Below are 25,871 nucleotides of genomic sequence, written 5' to 3'. Positions count from 1 at the left end.
CTTGATTCCTTCTGTGAATAAAGCATCCTCCTTCTTGAATTCAAAGAAGTCGTGCTCCTTGCCTTCAGCTCCAGCTCCCAGATCAAGCTGACAGAATGCAAACGGAAACCACGCTAAATCCCCGTTGTGTAGACATGGAGCAAGTTCATTTGTTCAGTGGTTTGTATATACACTTTAGTCACAGACAGTAGCTGTGATGGGATGGAGGGTTTACCTCTAGTAAAAGCTTCAGCAGGACTCTAAAGAGTATCTTCATACGTGTTTGGGTTTTTTTCCCCAGGTCATTTTTTTTAGTAGTTTTAGATAATCAAAATCAGAGCCTGACGTGGGTTTCCCTAGCAAATTTTGATCCTTAGGTTCTCTGCTATAACTCCCACATGAAATGGTTATAAGAGTTTTCCTTTAGCAACAGTAGCAAACAATGCATGTCTAATCTCACTTTTCAAAACAGCGAAACCATTTTTGCCACAACTATAAAACTGCTTTGGGCAGGCACCCAGCAAGCTAAGATACAATCCAGTGGTGAGTTTAGTAAGGGTTACAAACAATGAAAAGCGACTGAGAATACAGATTTATGATGGTATGTTCCAGACAACAGATGCCGGATGTTTTTAATGGTATAAATGAGGTCCAAAAGTGTGTTCCTTCTTTAAACAGGATTCAGAATCAATACTTTAAGTAGCAATCTGACAAACTGTTTGTATGAATTTGCAGACTGAAATAAAAATCTAAAATGTTATATTATTACCAGAGCTTGCTTTTGCTTTTACTTTTAATTAGTCTGACACTGTTAGAAATAACCAAATATGATCTTGGTGATTAGGGACAAACTAGAGACTTGTCTGGGTTTTATGCAGATCCAGTTAAAAAGTAAAAATAAAACTGATTTTTAGAATTAGTCATATTTTTGTCAAGAAGTTAACGTGTATCAGTAGATGCATCCTCAAAATATGTTTCATCCTTCTAGTTCACATAAAAGATTAAACTTGACCGGGACAGGAGATACATTCCACATCCTATTGTTTGCTGGAGTGAAAAGAAGCTTTATAATTTCATAACTGAATGAGAGCTTCAGAAAATCTAGTTGGACTCCAACAGTATCTTAGGCCACTAAACTCCATTTGCCAACCTGCTAATCTCAATAATTCACTTAGTTATTAAGTTCCTCAGGCTGAGCTGACCACAGTTTGTTAGTACTGTGGTCAACAGTACTAACTTTAAAATGTATTTGAATAAGCTGTCTGAACCATGAAATTTTGTTACTTTTAATTATGCTTTTCCAGTGTCAGGCAATGATGCTAGACTTCATATAACAATAGCCTTTATCTACAGAGAGTGTTACAAGCAACCATATCTGGCAGATTAATCACTCTTTTGTCCTACAAATTGATGTGCCGATTCAGAATAAATTTGACCTGGAATGCACCTTAAATTCTTAGAAGTCATGTGCCATATTTTTCCAGCACATTGCAAATTAAAATGAGAAGAGCACTGGTGTTTGCATTAGGAACACTGAATGTCAACAAGTACTGTCAACTGATGAATCTCAGAATTTAATTTTTTAAAGGGCAGGAAGAAGCAGCTTTAATTTGCTTCTCCACAAGCACCTGGTTTAAAGATTTATTCAAATATATAATATTTTTTTAAGATCAAATCAAGATCACTTTTACTCTGCTGGAACAATTTTGATGGCTAATTACATCATTATCCAGATATAGCTTCACTGTAAGGCTCAGGTTTGCCAATTCCCTCTGCTTAACGTGCTTTTATTGCTGGGAAAGACTGGAGATCTAAAGGAGCTGTAAATCATAAAAGAATTTCTAGAGATTCACCATACAGATTGTGAATGGGGAGCAACACAGTTAGTGAACTAATAGACACAAATTTGTTAGATAAATTACTTTTAACAAAACACATTGGTCTTTACTTTGAAACTTTACCAAACGTATTTGTCAGATAAAGAAAATATATTTGATTTATACGGTCATACCAGACTTAAATACCAAACATGAAGATTCACTTTTTATGACAAATGATATATTATTTTTTCTCACTGCAATAGATTAAACAGTCTGTCATCCTAAATGACAAAAAATGTATACTACAAACATTACATAACAATACAGAAGACAATAAGTATACTTCCAACTGGCAAAGGAGTATTTTGTAACTGTGACAAAATGGGAAACTTACCAGGATATTTGGTTGCTGCCCTGTTTTCAAGAGCGACACTGCACCTCCAAACACAGGTCCTCCAGACTGCTGTTTTGACACACATTAGCATCAAAAGATAACACACTGCCCTCTTCAAGCACGCTGCATCGTTGTGTCAGACTTTAAGCAGGTCATGTGAAAGAGCGGTTGCCGAGTATCTTGAATAGCAGATCAGAGAAACTTCATGACAGAATACCTGAAGCGGATATGAGAGCACATACGTTCAGTTCAGCAGAGCTGATTTTGTAAGGGCTCCTGTAGCCGGTACGAGAGATACCATCAGCCAGTTCTATGAGTTTGCACTGAACCAACAGTTCAGGAGTGGGCAGTTTCTTCAGCAAAGTTCACACATTCTACTGGTTTTTGTTGCAACGTAGTTAAAATGAGTAATTACCTATTCTGGAGTCTCTGTTGTCTTTGTGTGTCTGCTGTTTATGACATCAAAAAGGTAATGAAGGCCAAGCATCCATTTTCCTGAGAATCATGTCATTATGCGGCTTCTTCCTTTACTGAGATGTTCTTGTATCGGGTACTATAGGTCAGCAAGTGTAACTAATGGCACACCCCCTTTGCTACTGGATAATGAGAACTAGAAGTTTCTTAAATAGACTGAGGTAAAGGATGTCTCAGCAGCTGAAACACACTCCTGGGAGTAATAATAACAAAGTTGTTAATTTTGCAGCTAACGTTTCTTTTTCCTCATGTATGAAAGTAAATGAATTGGAAAAGTAGTAATTTACACAACTTTCATAAAAGTAATAACCTCCTATCACAGAAATCTGTGAGGATCCAAATCTGCTAGCTGTGTAAGAACAACCCTAGCCGTAAGCACGTGAATAATCCCAGAAATAGTTGAGTTAGATGCATTAATACGTCCTGCTGACTGTGAAACAAGTTAATAATTTCTCAAACAGCAACCAACAAAAATAGGCTTTCTGGCATTTAAAGGTTAATAACAATGATGTTTAAAACACTTTATTGAAAACACAGACAGAACCGTAGACAGATTTCTTTATACATCATAGGCTACATGTTGTGGAGCAGCACTGCATCTTCTAAAGCCTGAGTATGTATATTTGGCTTTACCAGGCAGCTATTTTCACAGGTACTGATAGGTGGGGTGTAACTGTTGCTGCCCTGGATAAGACAGCACCGTCCTGCAGAATTTTTAACTACAGCGGAAAAATAAACTTGTTACAACATGAACTCAATTTAGAAGACTTAGCTTACCTCATAAGATAAACTAGTCACAAAAATATTTTTTGTATTACTGTGTGAAAAGAAGGTGTAGATGAAACTAGGTTATTAGGTAACTCTTCTGTCACGCTGAGTGTTCTGAAGCAGTGTTCTCCTTGCGCACCTATGCTAAGTGAAAACACACCATTGAAATCCCTAAACTGAGCAGGGTCCTCAGAATGAAGGATGCCGGATTTCAGATGGTCCCTGTTAGAATTCACTATGTTATTCCTTTTTTTAATGAAAAAGGGAGTACTTTTAAGGGAAAGACATTGCTATTCTGAGTCATTCTGGCCTACCAAAATTTACTGATGTAAGAGAAAGCCTCCCGCTCTTTTTTTTTAACTTCAAGGCTATTTGAAATATTTTCAGTACAAATCGTGATTTCTGTCAGGAAGCAAACTTAACTCAGCCACGCTGTGAGTTTGTACTTTGTCCCAACTCGAAAGTTCAGACCTGGATGTAAGAGGCACCGTTGTAAACTCATGTGACTGGAGAATCTCTCATCAGAAGGGTTTACCTGATGACGTTCTTGGTCTAGATACAGTCCGTAAGTTTTGATTGACTAGAATTAGAACTCCCTGTAATAAATAAATAAAACTTCCAACTAAAATATTGTGCAGACACTTTTTTTAAGCTGGGTTGAATAGGTGGTGAGAGACTCTGACACTGGAGGTGATGCCAAGAGCTCACTCTGATCCCAAGGACACTTCTCTGCTTCCCAGCTCCGGAAGACGTGCAGGCAGCAGGGTTCGCGGGGCCTTGGGAAAACACTGCAGTTCCCTGGTATCTGTGAACATCTCATGGAAGTGGGGTTTTTCCCTCTTTTAGGTCTCCAAGCAAGGAAAAAAAAAACACCACAAACCACAAAAAGAAATACCGGAGGTTTCCATCTCAACCGTCTGCTCTGAGCCTTTACTTCACACCCGGCCTCTCAGTTTTCGGGGTTTTTTCAGCTGGCGGGAGGCCCGCGTCGCGAGGCCCCTCACGGCCGCCAAGCGCACGGCACCGGCCGTCAGCAGCCCGCCGCGCGGGAACGCGGCGCCCCCGCCCCGCCAGGGGCAACGTAACGCGGTGCGCGACCACCCCCGGTCTAGGCGGCTGGGCCAGGCCTCCGTCCTTGCCGGCAGCCCCTCGGCCGAGGTTAACCCCAGCCGGGGGGGCCGCGACTCGGCTCTGCTCGACGCGACGGGCAGCGGGGGGGCTGCGCCGAGTACGGCGAGAGAGGACCCCAGCTGCGCCCCCTCCCGCCCCGGGGAGCACCGCCCCCCGGCGAACCCCGCCCTTGCACAGCCCCGCCCCTCGCGCAGCCCCGCCCCTCGCCCCAGCGGCAGTCCCACGGGCGTCGAGCCCGCGTGTGTCAGCTGCCCCTCCGCGCCGGCACCAGCTTCGCGCCTGCGCCGTAAGGCTCCTGTGGGGACGGGCCCGGCCGCCAGTGCACCGGCGCGCCTGCGCAGCAGGGCTCCATCGAGGGGGGCGGGGCCGGGGCCTGGCGCTGCAGAGGGTGACGTCACCCCCTGCCCCGCCGTCGGCGCCGCCTCTGCCCGGCGAGGAAGGGCCGGGGTTTGCCGGCTGCAGGCGCCGCCATGGCTGCCATATTGGGGAGGAAGTGAGAGCGGGAGGCGGCGGCGGCGGCCAGGAAGGAGCCCTTCCCTTTTCCCTTCTGCCTGGGCGGACGCAGGCTTCCTGGCGGCGGCGGCTTGCGAGACCCCCGGAGCGGGCGGCGCAGAGGCAGCCAGCGGGCGGCGGCGGAGCTGAGCGCCCCGGAGGCGGTGTTGGCCTAAGATGGCGGACCCGGCGGAGTGTAACATCAAAGTGATGTGTCGCTTCAGGCCCCTCAACGAGTCCGAAGTGACCCGTGGCGACAAGTACATCGCGAAGTTTCAGGGCGAAGACACCGTCGTCATCGCGGTGAGGGGCTGCCCCGGCGGGGGGAAGCGGCGGGGGGGGGCGGGGGGCTGTGAGGGGTCGGCGGGGTCAGATACCGCGGGGATGGGCGCGGTGCGAGGCGAGAGGGCAGGGCTGAGGCGCTCGGGAGCTCCCGCGGGCGGGGACGTCTCGGGAAGGGGGGCGGCCTTTGTGGGGGGGGGGAGGTAGGGAGGGCTGTGGACGGGGGCGCGGTCGGGCGAAGAGCGGGGAACTGGTGGGGGCAGAGGTCCCCGAGCGGCGGGCGCTGGCTGGCCGGGACACGGCGGTGGCAGGAGCCCAGGAAGCCTTTGAGAAGGGCTGTGGCCAGAGGCTTGCGGCTCGGGGCGCGGCGTGAGGTTCCGTTGCCTGGCCCGAGGTGCGGGGCACGCTGCGGTGTGTCCGCGGGGGCTGCGGGGGGAGCCCTGCGGCGCTGCCCCGGACTCGGCCGCCGGGATGGGTCCGGCCGCCGAGGCCGTGCGCCGGGGCTGCCACCGGAATAACCGCCTGGGAGGAAAGTGCGGGACAGCAGTGCGGGCTCCATTTCGTTGGTGCTTGCGATCTGTGCATCAGTCTTCAGCTGATAACTTTTTTTCTCTTTAAAATCGGAATGAGCAGACCATTTGGCTTATGACACGTTTGTAAATGTGTTTTAACTGAAGTCATCTTGCGAAGTATGAGGCCTCCTGTAAAACAATCTGGATGTTTCAGGGGGAAAGAGAATCCTTTCCTTTTTGTTCAGTGTATCATATTTAGCTACAAAGTGGAACTGGAATATGAAATCACAGTAGTTTATTGCATGATTTGGTTGATGTTGTACAAACACACTTTATTCCCAGTGATTGTTATATTTGTGCTAACTTTTCTTTTGTGTTTTCATATAAATACTTTTCTCTCTGAAGGCAGTGCCGGTTCTGGCTTGTTTCTTGAAAGTAACTTAGACATCAGTTACTAACTGTCTTCAAATTTCGTTTTTTATATTCTGTTTCTTGAGGCTACCAGTAATAGCTTTTTTGCACAGTATCTGAAGTTGAAGGAAGTGATTTAACAAAATACTTTTTTTAGTATGACTTACAAAATACTAGTGCTCTAGTCTGTTAACATTCAACTGAATTTGTCAATAAAATACGGAATTCCGTGAGTCTGGAGCTACAAGAACGATATCATGCTTGTGAAATGAGATAATATGGGCTTGTTTCAGCTGGCAAGTTAGTATCTTGGAGTACATGTCTCCTTCCTGAGGCTGTACAGGTAAATTCCTTGGATTAAGGAACTAAGCCTGGAAAATGGAGAATTTAACTGCAACAGATGATCTCGCTTCCATCAGTGAATACGCATTCATTGTGACACTACATACTCTGTTTAAAATCCGTGATTAAGTTTAGAAAGCTTGATGTTTTCTGAATTCTTAAAAATAATATTTTCCAAATAGTCTTTCAGTAGTTCTGGTCTAAAGATAACAGAAGACTTAAGTTGTTTAAATATTCTTCAAGTATGCTTTAAAAATATCTAAAATGTAAATGTGGCTGAAGTGGTACTCTGTCTGAGTAGAACAGTCTGATGGCATGCTCCTGCGGGATCGTGTGGGGCTTTCCGCTTGACGTTAATATTTAGTGTTACAACTGTACTTGAATGTTTTCTGCATTGGTAAAAATGACAATAAAAAAATCCTTCAGTGATCCTAGGTCCAGGAGTTACTGTGTCTGACTTTGGGAAAAATGCCCCCCCCCCCCCCCCCCATTATTAGATTGGGTAGCAGTGACAGTATTTGAGTTCTGTTTCAGAAAATCATAGTAACGGGTTGCTGTTCTGTGATTTTAATAATGGTGGATGTATGACAAGATTGTTGCTCTCAAAGTTATGGCTTGATTCTCTGAAACTGTTGAGGCAAATACTTGTGGGTTTTGCATTTTTTTTAACAAGCTGACTGAGTTTTTACAAAGCTACGGACCTAGCCAGCTGCCTTGAGGGCCTGTGTTGTAGAATTGCCCAAAGGAGGCTGGTAGCAGAAACAATCCTTCTCCTGAAACAGTTTCAAAACATCCTCAATAAGCTGTATGTTTGGTTACTTTAAGCTGTTTGATTTCTGTCTTTATTGCTACATGTGGTATTGGCTGCCTGTTGAACGGTAATTGACCCGCTTTTTTTTTTTTTTTTAATATAGCTGCTTTCCTCAGCTTCCTGTAGGTCTTGCACCTTCCGTGTGCACCTGGGGCTGTGCTGAAACAGTGAAGGCTTCTTTACTAATACTTGGGAGTTGCCTGTAATGGTAGATAGGAGGTGAAAAGTAGGAGACGGTGGAAGCAGAGCTTATATCTGACTGCAGGTTTGACTTCTCTGTGGCGTAAGGTGGGGAGGGAAATAAGTGACTGTAGCCTAACCCTCCTCCTTCCTTGACTCCCCTGTCATCTTGGAGCTATCTATCCTCCCTTCTCTTCCTAGCTCCTATGTAATTATGGGCATGGTTGTCGTTCTGGACAAGTTAGTTGATTTGTGTTAGATAAAATACTTGTTTCAATTGTAGCTGGTGTGTAAACCACAATTTGAGGGGATGTATGTGCTGATCTGCTTTACAACAGCAGATTTGAAAAAGTGTTGTCCTTCCACAGCATGAAACCTTTTTAACTAGTAAAGAGCTTTTAAATTGTTAATTAAAGGGGACTTTTTTATTTTAATATTCTATTAAATATATAATTTTAATGGCTTTTCCTGATAAGTAAATAAAAAGGTTTTGTTAAAACAGATGGTAGGATGACTTGTTATGAGTGTATGGCTTTTATGTCAAGCATCATAAATGTGCTGTATACAAAAATTGATAGCAGTTTGCTCATTAATTTCATTCTTGTGAGTCAGATGAAACGGGGAGGAATAGCAATCTTATAATATATATGGTTATATACTTTGTAAAACTGCTTGCAGCTGAGTAGTCTTGTAGTTCTGCATAACATATCTGTACTTCTTTTTAAAAAACATTTCTATACCTGGTCTTGCTCTTCTTACAGCTGCCCAAAAGATAAGATAGATTACTGAATAAAGTGACACTTGAGGATTTTGGACTGAAGCCTAAACTGAAAACAGTACTGTCAAATGACTGAACTGGCGAGATGTTATGGGTGTTGACAGAAATGGGCAGTATCCTTCTGTTGTCAAAATGTTTGTAGTAATGATAATAGTATATCCCTTATTTCTATGGTTTTCAATAAAGAATCGTGACTACCTGCCTGTGTTTTTGTATTTGTTTAGAGGACTGGTTTTTTGTGTAAGATGTAACCCCTGGGATTGAAGAGCATGAAACATTTAGCTTTTTTTTTCATTACGTTTTAAACTAGTGTTGGATAGTAAATGAGAACAAAGCTAGGTTTAAGTTACGTTAGAATCAGATTAATGAGGATCATTTGCTATTACTAGAGGTTTTGGCAGCAGATTATGAAAAAAAGTGATTCATATGCATTGCTGAAAGAAAGGCTGTACCGGACCGTATAAATGCAAGAAACAAGGTGTATTCTTAAAACAAATTTTTAAAAATTATTTTACTATTGTGAAGGAAAGCACTGTTTAATTAGAAACTCACGAATAAAAATACTTAATGTCTACACTGCAACTAAAACACAAATGCAGAGTTGCAACCTACAGGTTAAAGAATAGTATTCTTCCAGTGTTGTTTTTTTTTTTTTATTTCATTCTATGAAATGGTGGATAACGTAGAGGTTTTTCAGATGATACTGGTATGATGATTTAACAGAAATAAATACTCTAGCTTATAGTAATATGTAAAGGGAGAGCTATACTCCCTGGCTGCTGTACCACTTGCTTGAAAACACATCACTCATCTCATGTTTGGTTGTTCTAAAATTCAGTGAATATTTTTATTCCCACAGTGGTTACTTTTCTCTTTAGAATAAACTTTTTACTAAAGTAAAGCTTGGCTGAAACTCTTGTTCCAAAATGTCTCGATTTTGATGCTGGAAATTGGGTTTTTGGTCACAATTTTTTAAAAAGAAAATTACATGGTTTAGTTCTTGTGTAACAATAAATAACTACTGTTAAAGCTGATACATGAGTTGCAGTATTTGCACAGAAATAAAAATGGGGGCAGAAAGAGCTGAGATCCGCTAACCGTTTTATATTGGCTGCAGTTTTCTTTATATAGAGCTAGGGCAAGAAGTGAATCCTTTTTCCTTATCCCAAAAATAAAATAGTAATTTGGAACAGTGCCTTTTCACTTATTTGCAAGTTTGGACTCCTTTAGGTGTGTCAAAGCAGCAATACCTTAGCTTAGTAATAGGAAGAAATGAGTCAGGTATTTGACATCATACTTTCTATAAATTCCTCCATGTGGGATTTTTCTTTTAACACATTTTGTGTTGATGGGAAGCATGATCTTTATTAAAGATGTGAAACTTCAGAGGGCAGTAAGCCCATTACTAAATACAACCTTTTACCAAAAATAAGTTAGCCGTAGGTGAGTAGAATATTGCTTTAGCATCCATTCTAGCAAAAAAAACCCAAAACAGTAAAGACCATCTGAATGTGTTGTGGTAGAAAGATATGCTACCAATTCTCAAGTAAATTTTCACTATTGACTATGCTTCAGATACTATAAGTACACGTATACGCATAGAAAATAAGGTGAGCTAAGATAGTTAGTAACCAATTCTGTAGTTTATGGAAGGTTACCGTGGGAAAATTAAATATTTGAAATTATTTCTATGGAGATAACCTTAAGTATTTCTGAGTTTTAAGGCAAGGTTTCAGTCTAGTTGTGATCATATTTTTGTGTAGTCTTTGTTGAAGGTACTGAGAAAAACTGACTTTTCTGAACAGCAAACTCTCATGTGTGCTCCAAATCTTGTAGAATTTAGATAGGCTGAGCATCCTTTTGTGTAAGGATAACTGGTAACTAGTATTTAAGTTAACTGTGGAACTGTGTATTTAAGCATAAACCCTTTATTAAGATTCAGTTTAACTACTGCTAAATCATGTTGGCAGATGTACTTTTTGGAGGGCTGTGAGAGCGCTTGCAAAGCTTTTGCTGTGGGACCACATCCCGTCAGTAGAAGCAGCTCCAGGAGCTGAAGTTGCCTTCTTGATTACTGACAGAACAGATGCTGGGCAAGGAGTGAATGTCAGTGTTGAATTCTCTGTTTTTGGAGATCTGCTTGTCTGCTTGATATTTTGTGCTGCTTATAGGTCATATGTGTTAAATTTTTATTAGGATTTGAGTAATATTTGCTGAAAGTTTCTGGAGTGTGTCAAAGCAGCATCATATCATGGTAGTGATACTGCTGCTACTACTGTTGTAGACAACATGCGGTAATGTTGCTTGGTCTTTGTGTGTCTTCAGTTCTGTCATAATATCTGATTGTTTACTACCTGGGGAAGAAAAGGCATCTGGTATAAAAAAAATATCTGACACTTTAATCTTTCTTGATTAATCTCTTAAAGGTAATGGGGAGGCTTTCTAGGGCAGGGTAATTTGTGTGATACTGTTTTAGCTTTGTTTTTACGTCAGAAAGTAGACGCTGTAGAGAAGTGATAAGATGTAGCATTGCAGATGTCAAAGATGTGAAACCATACTGAGTGGGAGTAACTTGTATTCTCAAAGTGTAATTATCCCGGAACCTGCTTGGCTAAACCTACTTGATTAGATATTGATTCGGTGATGATGGAGCAGGAACATGCCTCTAGTGCGGGGTTTTGTAGGTGTGATATATGTACTTTGTCACTGGGATGGGAAGGGAAGTATGTAGTTGGATTTTAGAGTGCTTGGAAGTTGCTTTGTGGCTTCGTGTAGGAAGGTATAATACTGAGGATATGTAAACAAATATTCCAGTTTATACCTGCAAGGGATCAGGAAGTGACAAGTGGTGTAAACAGGACCCCTTGTGAGGATTCGTTTAGTTGGAATTATCACATTTTGTGGGTATGTTGGTAGCAGTTGTTGATTTGAGGGAAATTGGAATTTGTCACGTGCCTAGGAGCTTTCACTATATAAATAAACAAGATCAATTAAAGGCATTAGTGCCTGAGTGAAGTCCTTGCAGCTTGGTTTTCTGTTCTTACTAGTCTGTGCCATTCATCATGCATGCTATTCTTTATACTAACATTTTGCAAAACAAAAGGAACTGTAATTATATGAGATACTGTAGTTCGGCTCTGTTCTCTTATGAAGGCATTTGAATGGCAATTGGAGAGTAGATAGTCTAAAAGTATTCTATGGCTACAGATTACTCTCAAATTAGTAAACATAACTTTCCTTTTACACAGATGAAGAAGAATAGTTCACTGTAGTCAGCCTTTGCTTGGCAGAAGAATTTAAAAGAAAAAAACCACAACCCTCTAGACGCTGTTTAAAAACTTATAGAAGGAAAGCTTTTTCAGAACCTGCTGCAAATACCTGTAGATTGCAGGATGGCTACAGACTAGTGCAGGTTGTCCCTACAGTTCTTTCTACACAAGGTATCTACCTGTGCCTGAAACTAGGCTTGTTACATATTTTTTTTTACAATTTTTTTCGAAGTTGAATTTCTTTGAAGTAAATAAAATCTGCTATTTGTCATCGGAAATATTCTGTAATAGTATGTAAATACACAGTAATGTGTGTGTATACATTCAAACACATGCCATGCAAAATAATGTTTGTGTTTCAATGCACTTTTCTGTTCTCTCCATTGTCATGCTTTGGGAACAGCAAAGATCAGATATGTTTGGATCTGTGAGAAATAGTGAGTACTGTTAACAGTTGGTGCATATCCTGTCTGATCATATCTAGGAACTTCCCCTAATTATTCTAACATCAATTTATTTGGAGTAATTGTTTCTGGAGCAATAATTTGAATAAGAGTTTAAATCTTACAAGTACAAACACACCAATTGCTAATGCTGCGCAGATTGTTCGCAGTGACATTGGATGCTGTCGCTTTCCTTGCTATGTTTTTCCAGTGTGTAATAGTAAATGTGGTCCTCCAAAATGATACTATTTCAGTGCATACAAATATGCAGAAGCACTTGAGCATGAAGCAGAGCTGATTAATGTTTTGTGATGTAGATGACTTGCAGTGTGTAGTGTAAGTAATTGATACTTGTAAAGTTGGAAGCTTTTTGAAACGACAGTGCTAGCAAGAAAGAAAATGTATAGCTAGTGTTATCTTTTCTAGAGTGACTTAACTTTTTATGGAACATGTTCTCAGTCTTCATTTGCTTACCTCACAGTCACTTGAACTTGTTAGTTGTTTGTCTTCTGGTGTATGTAATGGCCTCAGTTCTACCTGTAGAACATGTGAATTTGAGGTATGTTTGAAGCTGAAATGAGTAATTGAGAAGGCTTGTGATTTTCCTGCTGTGAAACAAGTGTTCTGACAAACTTCAGCACCTTAGGGATAGTTTCTGCCTTCTGAGTCTTGTGGTTACTTGAGCGTGTTTACACAGTGAATGCTGTAATTATTTTTTTTTTTTTCTAAGAAGCAGCTCATCCTCCTGATTTCAAGCCCTCTCAGCGGACAGATACGTGTTGAATCTTAAAAGCTTTGTTTGGTGTTACGCTAGATGTTACTGAAAGACAAATGGAAGGTCAGACTGGGAAAGGGAATGTAGTGGGTGGATGAAAGATGGAAGCTATACTTGTTTCTTTTTCCGGGGAGGCAGGTCCAGAATATCCTTGGGGGAGGATGATGATAAATTGAATTTAGGCAAAATGGAGCACTGAATAGTTGCAGTGAGCTTAGCAACAGTAACTGACCTAGGTCTCTTGTAAACCTTCCCTGTCTGCTTGGCTACCTACTAAATGGAGCTCTGAAAATGCTAAAGAAACCTTGAACTTTGTAAGATTAGCATAGTAGTTCATATGCTTGTGGATTGTCAACTGCTTAGAACTGCACTGTGAAAAGATCTTATTTAAAACAAAGCATTCCTTTCAGAAAGCTATGTCAGAGCTTTGTCTTACGGTGTCTTCCAAAATGAGTCTGCAGTGGAAGGTTCCCTTCCTCCAAAGCGGCCTTTTCCTTCTGCTTATAGAGCTTTATTTTAAGGATATCAAGTATGGGGAAATATTGCTGTGCTGACTGGAGGTGATCTGAATGTTTTTTTTTGGTTTGAGGTTTTTAACAAATATTACCAAGACAGATATTCTGTGTGATGTGGTGTAAGTTTTTAATAATTTGGGTTTACCAGAGTAAACCTGCTACCAGACTAGAAGTGAATAAAAGGGTTTTCAGGTGTACTGAATAGGCATTGGTTTACCTTGTAAACCAAGTAAATTGAGGTCATGTAGTAGAGTTTTGGAGATCTATTTAAATTGCACTTCAACTATATTTGCTTCAAGGCCTTACTTGTAGGCAAGCATGAGAAGATTTAGGCAACACTGCATAAGCTGATTTCCTTGCTACAGTCTTCAAGTGCTTAAGAACACGCAGAAGATTGGGCTGAGACAGTATACACTACTTCTAAACTATATGAACAAACACCTTCCAGTTCTGCTTCCAGTATCTGTTTTTTTAATAGCTTTTCTGTGTCTTTTTTTTTTCTAGTCCAAGCCATATATATTTGACCGTGTATTCCAGTCAAACACATCACAGGAACAAGTATACAATGATTGTGCTAAAAAAATTGTCAAAGGTAAGGTGGAACAGCAGCTTTAACCGTAAGGAAACTTCTTGTGTTTGTGTGGATTTCGGTGTTGAAAACTGATACTTCTGTTGCTCCCTTTTACCCTCTGGATGGATAAGAGCCAGCGTGGATCATAGCAGTTATAAAATCATCCTGTGGTTAGGCTGATAAATTATGTCAATGCTTAACCTGCTGTTTCAGTCGATTGCAACATTTGATAACATTTACCTGTCATTGTTTTGGTTTTTTCTGCAGTTGTCTGCAAAAGATTGTTTAAAACAATTTGTCAGAAATTAAATCAAAAGAACAATCAATAATACGTCTGGTTTTGTTGTGTTTTTCCCCTCAAATTTATTGGTGAAAACATCCTACATCAGGTTGTTTGGAGGAGTATAAGAGGAAAGGAAACTTGTGGAATCATGTGCATGCTATAGATCTTTTCTAAGATTGTTTATTTAATACATAGTTTAAGGAGGATTACTTTGAAAGTGATTTTTAGCCTCACAACTAGAAGTTTAAAAGTGTGTTACTGCTGTGCATATCAGTGTGTACAGTTTCTCCAAACTTGAATTGTCAGAATTGGCGTAGTAACTTGAGAAAATCAAGTCTTATCAGAAAGAAGGTTGTACCACAGTAAGCTGTAGTAAGCAATTAGCTGGTTTCCTGAAAATAAAATTTATTAATTTTGTGAGATCAGTAGTAAGTTCTAATTGAAACAACTTTAACAAAGCCTTGTCAGAAACCCCTGAAATACCAACTATTCTGACAAGAGAAGATTGGGTAAATGCAGATTTATTTATTTATTTATTTAATCACTAGTAAAGTGAATTACTGTGGAAAATCCATGCCGTTGCAAATATTTAACCCTTTAATGATTTAAATAGTAATCAGGATTAGATCAGAAGTTTGCTGCTTAAAAACTGGACTTAAGAATTGTAATGCTGCCTCCTCCCTGCATCTAAACATCGGTTTCTCTGTGCGGCATTTCTAGGCTGGCCTACCTCATGTGGTAGATGAGTGGTGGTGCAAGGGGATTGCAGGTGTGATGGGTTGGCAAAGACTTCCCAGTTTGGAGTATCTCATGCTTGTGTTGGGAAAATAAAAGTGTGCTTGCAGGATGTAATTGTACAGTAACTGACTTGTAAACAAATTAACCCACCAGCCCCTCACCCCTCAATTTAAAACTTCGGGTTAGTTGATTCATAATTTGAAATTTAAGCTTGCAGCCAAAGAGTAGGATGCTTGAAACTTAAGGAATAGCCCATTCTCTTCACGATTGGACAATTAAACTTCCCTGAAATTACAGTGTTCTCGTGTATGGTTTCTTCTTTCAAAGACTATCTGTGCAACCTGGCAGTTGTATCAATTTAATTTTTGTTGCTGACTCAAGTCCTGATATTTCTGGTTGAAGGAACAGATGCTTCTAATACAGTAAACTTCTAAAATGCAGTTGATGATGATACTTAATGCATTAAACGGGATAGGGAGGAACACCCTCCCTCCTGCCAACTTGAGCACAGAGTTCCCAAACACTGAATGATTTAACTTGCTGAACTTTTTAGGAACTGCCTAGATGCATTCTATTTCATTTGACTTTCCTTTAGAAGAAAGAAATGAACCCTAATGAAAATACTCTTTTCCTTTAGATGTACTTGAGGGATACAATGGTACAATATTTGCTTATGGGCAAACATCGTCTGGAAAGACACACACTATGGAAGTAAGAAATCTTAAAAGAATTTTCCTCTTAATGTCGCTGTCATCTCTTTTCATCACAGTAGTCTTTCTAGAAATAAGATATATGCTTGTTTTCATCTTGCAAATTTAATTTTCTTTCCATTACGACATTTTGATACCCAAAATCTCTTTTTAGGACTAAGAATGGCAATCACTGTATTTTTTTCAGCCCTCAGTAGCAGGATAAGTGCAAAAGTAATGTCAATAGTACATTTTCACTTTTTGTAGTTTGGGAGATTTCTGAGACTGTTCTTTTCACTCCTCACAAATGCTGGGCCTAAATGGATGGTCAAGACTTTACTTTGTAGATAAAATAAATGCATCATATCTGTCGGTATTTTAAACCTAATTTGCCTGTTAGCTGTTTGGTTTGCCTTTTGGATACTGTTTGTGATGTTGGATTCAGTATGAATGTTTCAATTTATTGTATCTTTTTCTAATAAGGGGAAGCTTCATGACCCGGATGGAATGGGTATTATTCCAAGAATAGTGCAAGATATTTTTAATTATATCTACTCTATGGATGAGAATCTTGAGTTTCATATTAAGGTAAACTTTCATTTTTACTTCTTTATCTATATTAAAACTGGAAGTAGTCTGTGGTGAAATGGATGTTCTGTATCTATTTCAAATGCCTGTAACTTGGAAAATCTGAATGTGAGTTATATCTGAAAGAACAGATTCTTCTTAAAGAATTATGTTAACACTTTAATCTTGTTTCCAATAAACATTGCTGGTAGCTATCCTGATAACCTATGGCAGTGCTGATATTGCTTGAAGCTTTCTATCAGAATAGGTTCTTCTTAAGGGTGTATTTTAGTTCAGCCTTAAGGACTTGAGCCAGGTGTGATATTACGTAGGAGGTCGTAATAATCATGCTGGATCCTTCTGATCAAAAAGCGAAGCATTTTTGCTTTCTGATGCTGTATCTTTATTCCCCTTCCCACTTCTAGGTGTCATATTTTGAAATATACTTGGATAAAATAAGGGACCTTTTGGATGGTAAGCCTTTTATTTATATTGAACATAGAAAATTGTTCTGGAGAGAGATATGAAAAAAAGAATCTTATAGTGATACTAAGATTAGTATGCAGTGTGCTAATAACCTGTACATGATAAGGGTACAACAAAATGAGAAAGCATGGAGCTAATCTATATAATATTAGTAAAGCTGCAGTAGTGGTTGTTTCATGTGTATTAAGCTTTTGTGAAGTGTTGCTGAGAGGTAACATCTATGGCTCGGACATGCGTTGTACACAGCTCATTCATTTTGCAAAGAATTTATACATACACCTTAGCTTTGGAATTTTTTCTCTTCCAGTTTCAAAGACCAATCTTTCTGTTCATGAGGACAAAAACAGAGTTCCCTATGTAAAGGTGAGCATCAATCTGATGTTTTGTCTTTCATTTCTCTAGTGTACGTCATTTACTTCTAGCTTGTTGGTGTGGCCTGTTTTTGCATTTGTTTTTTTTTTTAAGGGTTGCACAGAGCGTTTTGTATGTAGTCCAGAAGAAGTTATGGATACTATAGATGAAGGAAAATCAAATCGGCATGTAGCAGTTACAAGTAAGTATCTTTTGTCTCCTTTTAGTGTTTTATAGATTTGCTTCTGGTGTGCCTTAAATGTAGGGAAGACAAAAATAGTGAGCTAAATAATTGAGGTTTCTGAAAGGGTCTAGCATAAGCAGTGTCAGCATGTCTTTCAGAAGAAAGTATTTCAATTAATTTCTTGTTAGATGTTGTTACTTATAAGTGGTCAGTGAGGAGCTCTGAAACATTGGAGAAAAAGGTGTAGTTTTGCATTATGAGTAGTGCAAAATCCCACTTTGTGGAATTTGTTTCAGTTAACCTGTGAATCTGTAAGTAAGGCACTATGGCTTGTCTCCAGTGTGGCCATTCTGTTGTGTATTCTAAGAAAAGCCTGTCAGAATATATATGCAGACATGCTGCAGGTTTAAGCAGCGTCCCGCTGTCCCAAGCTTTTTGACCTGTGGTGTGCAACTGAGTTGCAAGGAGCCATGTCATAGGTCTCTGAATTCCCATAAGAAGCAGGATTAGGAAGTGACAGAGGGTTGTGTTTGTTTTTTGTTTTTTTTTGTTTTTGGTTTTTTTTAAATAAAAAAATGCATGCATAATAATACTTCAGTTCTTAGCAACTGAAGTGACTGTCAGAAATTTTTGAGAGCCAGTTTGAGGGTGAGTTTCATAATCTTCCTGTGTCTGGTTCTTCAGGAAAATAAAAAATGTGCAGTCATTAAAAAAATAAAATATTTTCTTTCTCACTTCTTTGGTTTAGAATCAAAAAATAAAAATATGATGTTCCTTTTAAGGAATGACTCAGTCCTGCACTTCTGCTTTGTTGCTTCTAGGTAGTAAGGTTCTGGAGTGAGGAGCGGACTAAGTAATGGAGAAATAGCAGAAATTTGGATAGAAGGATGATATTCTATGTTAAGCTGCTTCTGTGGCATCAATAAGTGAGTCCTTTTAGGCCTGTGAGAGTTTTATGGTTAAAAGGAAGAAGAAATAGGCAGATGTTCTCATTCAGATTGCAGTCAGCTTAAATTTTGTTAATGAATTAAAACCAGTCTTTAAATTCGTTAAGTCTTGTTTACTCTGCATGTTTCACAGCAGAAGGGCAGTAGGTATTTAAACCAGAAAGGGTTGAGAGGTTATGACTAGTTCAAATTTTCACAAAATGATAAAATGTGATACATTGTAAACCTACAAAAAAACCCAAAAGACAATGTGTTCTGGTATCACAATATAAACGCACATTTTGTTCTCACAGAGTAAATTGAATGCGTGAAATCCATAGTTGACAAGCTAGCAAAGCTTACCAGTGATCTTAGGTGGTATTAACAGAAGCCTGAGGCAGACTGGATCTCTGTTATTCAATTAGACAATACTATTAGTTTTATTGTCATTGAGAGACTACTCTGTATGGTTTCATTAGCTTTAGATCTGTTGCTTCACTGTGGGAAGAAACCGTTCCTTGAAGTTTGGTTGTACAAATTTTTTTGACAATTTATCCATTTTGGATTATAGATATGAATGAACACAGCTCCCGAAGTCATAGTATTTTTCTTATTAATGTAAAACAAGAGAATACTCAAACAGAACAGAAACTAAGCGGAAAACTTTACCTTGTGGACCTGGCAGGTAGTGAAAAGGTAACTCTTTCTAACCTGAAAAACTCAGTTTTTTCTTTACAATGAAATAGTTTATATTAATGTAATACTGATTATTCAGTTGTCATCTCTGAAGTGTTTTTATTTTGATTTTGAAATGTGCTTTTTGAATCCTAGTCTGGGTTGGCTATTAGATACTTCCTCTTTAAGCTGCTCTGCATTTCTGCAGTGATGGTTTGTAAGTGTGGAATGGGATGGGGAAATAGGCTAGAGTTCAGTCTCGGTATCTGTGAGAGCAAAAAAGTGTAGAGATGTGTTGGCTAGCCAGGTACTGGAATGTTTTATGGATGTGGAACATCTGAATTTTCTTACGTAGTAGTACCAAGTTTCTTGATCTGAAATTCTGATTAACATTTTTTAAAATGACAGCTTGCTTTCCTGTGTCAGTGGCTTAAAGCAGGGAAGGAAATATGTACCATTTTGCTTACTCTATGTCACTTCTTATAGACTGTAATTAGCTTTTTAAGAGCTGGATTTTGGACATTTCTTCATCTTTACTTCTGGTTTTATCCCCATCTTTGTCTCTAGCTTTTTTCAGTCCTTTCTGCTTGCTGTTGTCTTTCCTCATGTCATTGTTCTATGGCCTCATTGTTGTCTCTGATCCTATGTTTATTCTGAAATGTGTTTCTAAGTAATGCGCTCTCTTTTTTTTTATGCTTCCAGTTTCATTCTCATTTAAGTGAGAACAAATTTCAAGAGAAGGCCTGGGTTGCAGATCTCCTTTCTCTGTAGTTTTGTTCCTTTCACCGTTTATTTCAAACTTTTCTTTCATGCTTCTCCCAGTCTTTTTGAAATACATGAGCTTTTCTGATGCTTTGTCTTGGGTTTGTTTAAACATAGGCAAATAGAATTGCTTAGTTGTAGTCAAGATCACAGCTTGGTGAGAAGAACAGAAAAGGGAGGGTTATAGAACTGTAAGTCAAATTCAGCCCTTGAGGCAGAAGAGCTGAGGTAAATAGAATGGTGTCAGGGTAGATTTGTTTCACGTTTCTGCTCATATTTACTTAAGTTCCTATGGCATGTAGGTCAGATTCACCCTCTAAAACCTGGTCTCACAAATTCTTGCTCATACAGGCTCTCTGCTGTGTTTTGCGGGGGGGGGGAGGGTTGGAGGCGGAGGGTTGGGGGGTGGTTGGTTTTTTGTTGTTTTTTTTGTTTGTTAAGGATGACCTCTGGACAAACCATTCATAACACTTATTTCCTTTTACATTAAGGAATTAACTTTTTTTACAAACTTCAAACAACTTGTGAAGTTGTTTATTTGATAAAGTTTTTATCTATACATGTATCTTCTACAAAAAGGTATACTTTGCAGGGAAAATCCTCCAGTTTAAAAAAATCAGAAACGTCTTCAAACACAGAGTTCTGAATGAAAAATTGATGGTGAATCAGAGAAAGAGCCTGAGGAGGAGTTTGCTTATTGTAATCCAACTTACTTATGAGTACTTCTTAAAGTCAGGGAGACTGACTTGAAAGCAGAAAAATTACTCAAGTCTTATATGAAAGATGTTTTTTTGAAGATGCATTTAGTAATTTACTGAAATATTGTATAGGTTAGTAAAACTGGAGCAGAAGGTGCTGTGCTGGATGAGGCCAAGAACATCAACAAGTCTTTGTCTGCTCTTGGAAATGTCATCTCTGCTTTGGCTGAAAGCAGTGTAAGTGTTCTCTTTAGTATTTGTATGCTTCAAGGTTAAAGGCCTGCATCTTTGAACGTGGTATTACACAGTAATTCTTTACTGATCTGATATGTACAGTGTCTTTTAAACTAATCTGATTGCATCAATGTATTGCAAATAGCTGTTATTCTTGTACTGTGGTGACACTGATGTTTACATTTAAAGTTGAGGCACCTAAGCATCATACTGAAAGTTTTCTTGTAGTCTAGAAGTTACCAAACATAGAAGTACAATTTTATGTCACCCCGTGTGTGTTTGGTTTTATGATTTATGAATTAAAGTAGAATTTAATGTCTTTCTAATGAAGTTACACCTAGAAAAAGTATAGCTCTTATGTTAACAAATAAAATAATGTGTATGGAAAACTGTGACTCATTCATTTAACCATTTTCTTGGTAGACTTATGTTCCGTATCGTGATAGCAAAATGACCAGAATCCTTCAAGATTCACTAGGGGGTAATTGCAGAACCACTATTGTTATTTGTTGTTCTCCATCTTCATACAACGAATCTGAAACTAAATCTACTCTTCTGTTTGGCCAAAGGTGAGTAAAGGACTTAATGTTTTGCTCTTGCTGTGCTCAGAAATAAATGCAGAATGAGAAATAAGTGACTCTGTTAAGATTCCTGAACCAAATTAATTAGGATGTTTGTTTAGTTTCTGTAATTCTTCAGTGCACACATGGCTAGATGTTGTGATCTATATTATATAAAAATCTTTAAACTGGGCAGGATCCTGAAGACTCTGTATTTTCAGGAGGGTGCTTTTGGTTCAAAATGTGGTTTAATGCATAGTCTTGGAGGGTAATTGATAGTTTGGTTTATGGTGGGGTTTTTTTTTGGTTTTTTGTTTTTTTCCCGAAAGTGGAAGGAGGGAAGAAGGAGTTGTCCCCTGTTAAGTTGAATACTTCAGGTGCTGGAAGAGCCTGTCCTTTGCCACCCTTTCTTTAACAGCATGCTGAATTACCTCTTCTGGTCTATTCCCTGTATCTAGCATTCCTGTAACGCTTGGGTTAATATTTCTAAATTTCTGTGTCATTTGTAATCAAATTTATAAGTATCCATGTCAAATTTATTATTTGGTTAGGTGTCTCTTCTTTCCCACTCTTATTAATGCTTCATCATAATATCTCAGTTCCTGACCACCCGATTTCATCAATTTACTGGAGCACATTATGAAAGCTGTCGACATTTTACTTCATTCATCTGGTCTTCTATGTTAGCATACCTCTTCCGCTTTAGTTCAACAAGATAATTCTACTTGTCTTTTCAGATAAGTTTTTTATTATGAAAAGTAGACTAGATGACTTCAGAACTTTTTAAAAATCTGGCAGAATATGGGGAGTTAGTGGGATGCGGAGTAATGACTGCATTCCGCAACAATGGAGGTGTTTTGGTCTCCTTTTAGAATCTAGGAGGTCTTTTCCTTTCCTCTTAGTACTTCTTGAATGAGCTATCAGAAGCATCTTCCAGCTGTAGCTCTGTAGTTTCACTGCCTCATGCTCTTGACTTTTTCAGGAGTTAACAGAGTTAATAGAAGCTATCTCAGCCACCATAGTTAGTCTGGTATATTCAGACTTCTAGGGATGTTAAATTCATGTTGAAACCCTCAGCTGTAGTAACTGAAGGCTAGATAAATGTCATGTAACTTAGTAGGAAATCACGTGTCTTTTGTAGTAATCAGTCCCAGTAAGACTTTGCAGAAAGATGCTTATAGGAGTCATAATAAGGGTGTGGGGGGGAAAAGTCTAACTGCCATTCAGCTTTTTTCCTGCTTTGATCTTTGGGGGGATTATTTGGTAGTAGGAGATTATACAGAAAAATTACTGAGATAAGTGAAGCATGGCACTAAAGTAAAAACTGTACATGAACTTCATGAAGATGTATTATTAGTGCCTGTAGTTTCGTCTTGGAGCTAAAGCCTTTGTATGAGATTTGCGTGACTCAATGTAGATAGTCACATCTGAACTTTGTAGCTTGTACATCTTTTTGGTTAATGGAGATCTATTAACTGTTTTTTTAGGTTGCAATGAGCTGTTTTTTAAATAAGCTAGATGGTTTACACCTTAGAAGTATCAAGCTCTTCATTGGAGAGAAATGTTTGCTAGGCGTGGAGAATTCTACCCTTTGTTCAAAGCTGTGTGGTACTGCCCTGACTCAAATTGTTTCAGCTGAAAGTATGGGGCCAACTTTTTTCGAACTCAACCAGTCTGAGATTTTTCAGCCTTCCCAAAGTTTAGTGTTTTGCTCTGTCCATGAACAGTTGTATCAGTCCGTTCGAAAGAATAGTAAGTTGACAAGGAGGGGATATAAGCTTTTGGAAGAGATGGGAATGTTTACGCTTTCACCAGTTATATGTAGAAATTTTATTTAATAGCCTTTAATTCCTTATTGTAAAAATGAAGTTTTGGAGCTTTTTGCTTGTTCTATGTAGAGCAAAGACCATTAAGAACACAGTCTGCGTCAATGTGGAGCTCACTGCAGAACAGTGGAAGAAAAAGTATGAGAAGGAAAAGGAGAAGAACAAGACTCTGCGTAACACCATACAGTGGCTAGAAAATGAACTCAACAGATGGCGGAATGGTGAGAAGCAATTATATTTTTGTTCTGCAAACTTCAGGCAAGACAGCAGACACTGGTTTAGTCTTCAGGACTCCAGAAATAGCCAAGAGCAATATGGAAGGCAGTATAAGGCTATTAAAGCTAGGCTATTCAGTTGACATTGGAATGTCATATTTTTCACTGTATTGCAACTGGAACAATTTCTAATAATCACATAATGGCAAAAATATCTGAAAGTGTGTTGGTGCTAGGTTCTTCAACACTTGGTTTACTAGCAGAGCTAGAGTTACATACATTCTAAAAAATTTATTTAGGTGGAGAAAAGATGATACTAATTGTAAGTGCAGAAACTGAATGAAGTATTTCCTCTGGTTTGATTTTTCTAATTCAAATCAATATCACAAGATCTTGGCCTCAGTTAAAACTCAAACATGTTAATAGGCAAAAACCCACTGAAACCCCAAAATTGCTGGCAGTACAGAATGTGTGCCTGTTCTTTCTTCTTGAATAATTAACTTGAGTGAAGTGTCTGGCAAAATGCAAGTTATACATGAAGCCTTATATGCAGGAAAGGAGGAACATAGGTCATACTTACAGATGTATTCTGGAATTGGGCAGCAACAGAAGATGATTTTGCAATATTGTAGAGAACTGCATCACGTCCTGATGTAAATCTGAGAAAAATGGGCTCACTTAAGTTTAGTAGGATGTGATTTTTTTTTTTTAAAGGTGTTTTTTTTTTTTTTTTAAATCTTTTATAGACATGGTATGAGGCCACACCTGAAATATTAAGTATCATTCTTCCAGAGTATTGACACAAGATACTGGAGTGTTGGAAAGCGCCCATACCTTCCAAGGACTGCATGAAGTGCTTTGTAATAAGAAGCTAAGGAATTTAGTTTAGTTCACCAGAGAAGTGCCTTCATTAGCGTGTCATTCCTTTGTGAAGTTAGTAAAATACTCTCATCAGAAAAGGCTTAATGAACATGAAAGGATAAAAGTGTAACTAAAAAAATATTTTAAATTAGAAGCAAAGCAATTTAAAAGTGAGTATGGCTACCTAGAAGAACAGACTGCCAAGGGAAAAGAAAGGATTTTCTGTCTTCAGGGCAAGTTAGGTGCCTGTCTAGAACATACGGTCTGATGTAAGATTTGGAGCTCACAACAGAGTAACTGGGTGAAATACAATGTTCTGTGATAAGCAAGAGATAGTTTGGATGATCTAGTGGTCTTTTGGTTTTTTTACCGTGTAGTCATGTGAACTTGATTGCTTATTAACCGTGGAGCAGTACTGTTAGCTGGGAGTATGTAATGCTTCTCAAGGTTAACTTTGTGGAAGATACTTCATGCCTGACTACTAAAACTAAGTATATTCTTTTCTTTAAGGGGAGACTGTACCAGTTGATGAACAGTTTGACAAGGAGAAGGCCAACTTAGAAGCTTTTGCAGTGGACAAGGATATTACTGTTATTAATGATAAACCAGCTACCACAATTGGAGTAACTGGCAATTTCACTGATGCTGAGAGAAGAAAATGTGAGGAAGAAATTGCCAAACTGTACAAACAACTGGATGACAAGGTATGCCATTCTTATTTAATGTGAGACCTTTTGGAAATATATCTTGAACTATGCTATGTAATACTTAGTTTGCTAGTCTTCATTTGTTAGTACAGCTTGCGTAAGTATTTGCTGGGAGTACCTACTCATTCTGAAGCTCTAAGAGGAATCAAAAATACCTTATCTGGTACTAACTGAGTAGTCTTTCTTAGTTGCTCTCCCTCCTTTGCTGAAACTGCTAAAAAAAAGTCCTGAAAACTAAAGTATCAGTACATAGAAAAAATAGAAAAATAAAAGTTAGAAAGGAAAAGTTTATGAGAATCTTGAACGGTATTTCTACTTTCCGTGTGCAGAACATTCCTAACTGATTTTTTGGAATAATACTGTACCAGAAAAGGGAAAATAATGAGAAAGCATGAAGATGAGTAAATTGAACACAGCAGTTTTCTCCTTCTGTGTTACGCATATTTCATTTGAACATAATTTTACATTTAAGCAGTGGTACTAAATATGAAGAGTTTCTTGGAAGTTAGAAGATCTTGAAGAAGACTTGCAAAAGCACGGATATAGGAGTTTTGTCTAAGAAACATGGTGTTTTAGACATACATGCCACCTTAAGAGCCTAATGGATCAGCCAGTGAAATCAAAAGGATTATTTTTTTACTTTTATTGCTTTCAATTGTGTAATCATATTAGAGTATGGAAAAGTTAGATGCCTAACATCTTCTGTCTCAGATTATTTTCCTGAGTGGTATTTGTCAGTTTCTTGAACACAGTCTTACTTCAACTGCAGGATGAAGAAATTAATCAGCAGAGCCAACTAGTAGAAAAACTGAAAACACAGATGTTGGATCAGGAAGAGGTAAGTTTTGCTCTTGCATCTTTATTCTATGTTTGTTTGTCTCTCCTTGAAAGAAATTGGAGATGTTCTGAATAGGTCACAGTTTATGACCAGGGAGTAGAATGACAGCTTACTACTCTACAATAGTTCTCTTTTACTCCTTATCTAAATGCTCTGGCTATTCATTCCCCCAACTTACACTATGCTAATGGCTAAACTTAAACCAGTTTATTTGAACCTTAACTATCCATGAAGGTTGAAGGAATTGAAATATTTTATGCGAAGATATCAGCACTTGTTTTCCCCATGCATAGTTAGCAGTTTGTCAAAGCTGAAGATGGCTTG

At 38.8% G+C, this 25,871-nt stretch overlaps 1 protein-coding gene across 2 annotated transcripts in view; it reads left to right on the top strand.

Moving 5' to 3' along the window:
* The first annotated feature begins 4,941 nt into the window (after nt 1–4,941).
* KIF5B (kinesin family member 5B) overlaps nt 4,942–25,871 on the top strand; it is a 36,682-nt gene continuing 15,752 nt past the window's right edge. For both annotated transcript variants that reach the window (XM_075419665.1, XM_075419664.1), the window contains exons 1-13: nt 4,942–5,361; nt 13,881–13,968; nt 15,606–15,679; nt 16,141–16,245; nt 16,650–16,698; nt 17,018–17,073; nt 17,176–17,263; nt 18,743–18,867; nt 20,439–20,543; nt 20,964–21,109; nt 22,999–23,147; nt 24,513–24,706; nt 25,479–25,547. In XM_075419665.1, coding sequence (XP_075275780.1) covers nt 5,236–5,361; nt 13,881–13,968; nt 15,606–15,679; nt 16,141–16,245; nt 16,650–16,698; nt 17,018–17,073; nt 17,176–17,263; nt 18,743–18,867; nt 20,439–20,543; nt 20,964–21,109; nt 22,999–23,147; nt 24,513–24,706; nt 25,479–25,547 — 1,374 coding nt within the window. In that variant the 5' untranslated portion in view covers nt 4,942–5,235. The remainder of the gene's footprint in view (nt 5,362–13,880; nt 13,969–15,605; nt 15,680–16,140; nt 16,246–16,649; nt 16,699–17,017; nt 17,074–17,175; nt 17,264–18,742; nt 18,868–20,438; nt 20,544–20,963; nt 21,110–22,998; nt 23,148–24,512; nt 24,707–25,478; nt 25,548–25,871) is intronic.

The sequence above is a fragment of the Opisthocomus hoazin genome, chromosome 4 (genome assembly GCF_030867145.1).
Source record: "Opisthocomus hoazin isolate bOpiHoa1 chromosome 4, bOpiHoa1.hap1, whole genome shotgun sequence".
Classification (NCBI taxonomy): Eukaryota; Metazoa; Chordata; class Aves; order Opisthocomiformes; family Opisthocomidae; genus Opisthocomus; species Opisthocomus hoazin.
This window is presented reverse-complemented; position numbering and strand designations above follow the sequence as displayed.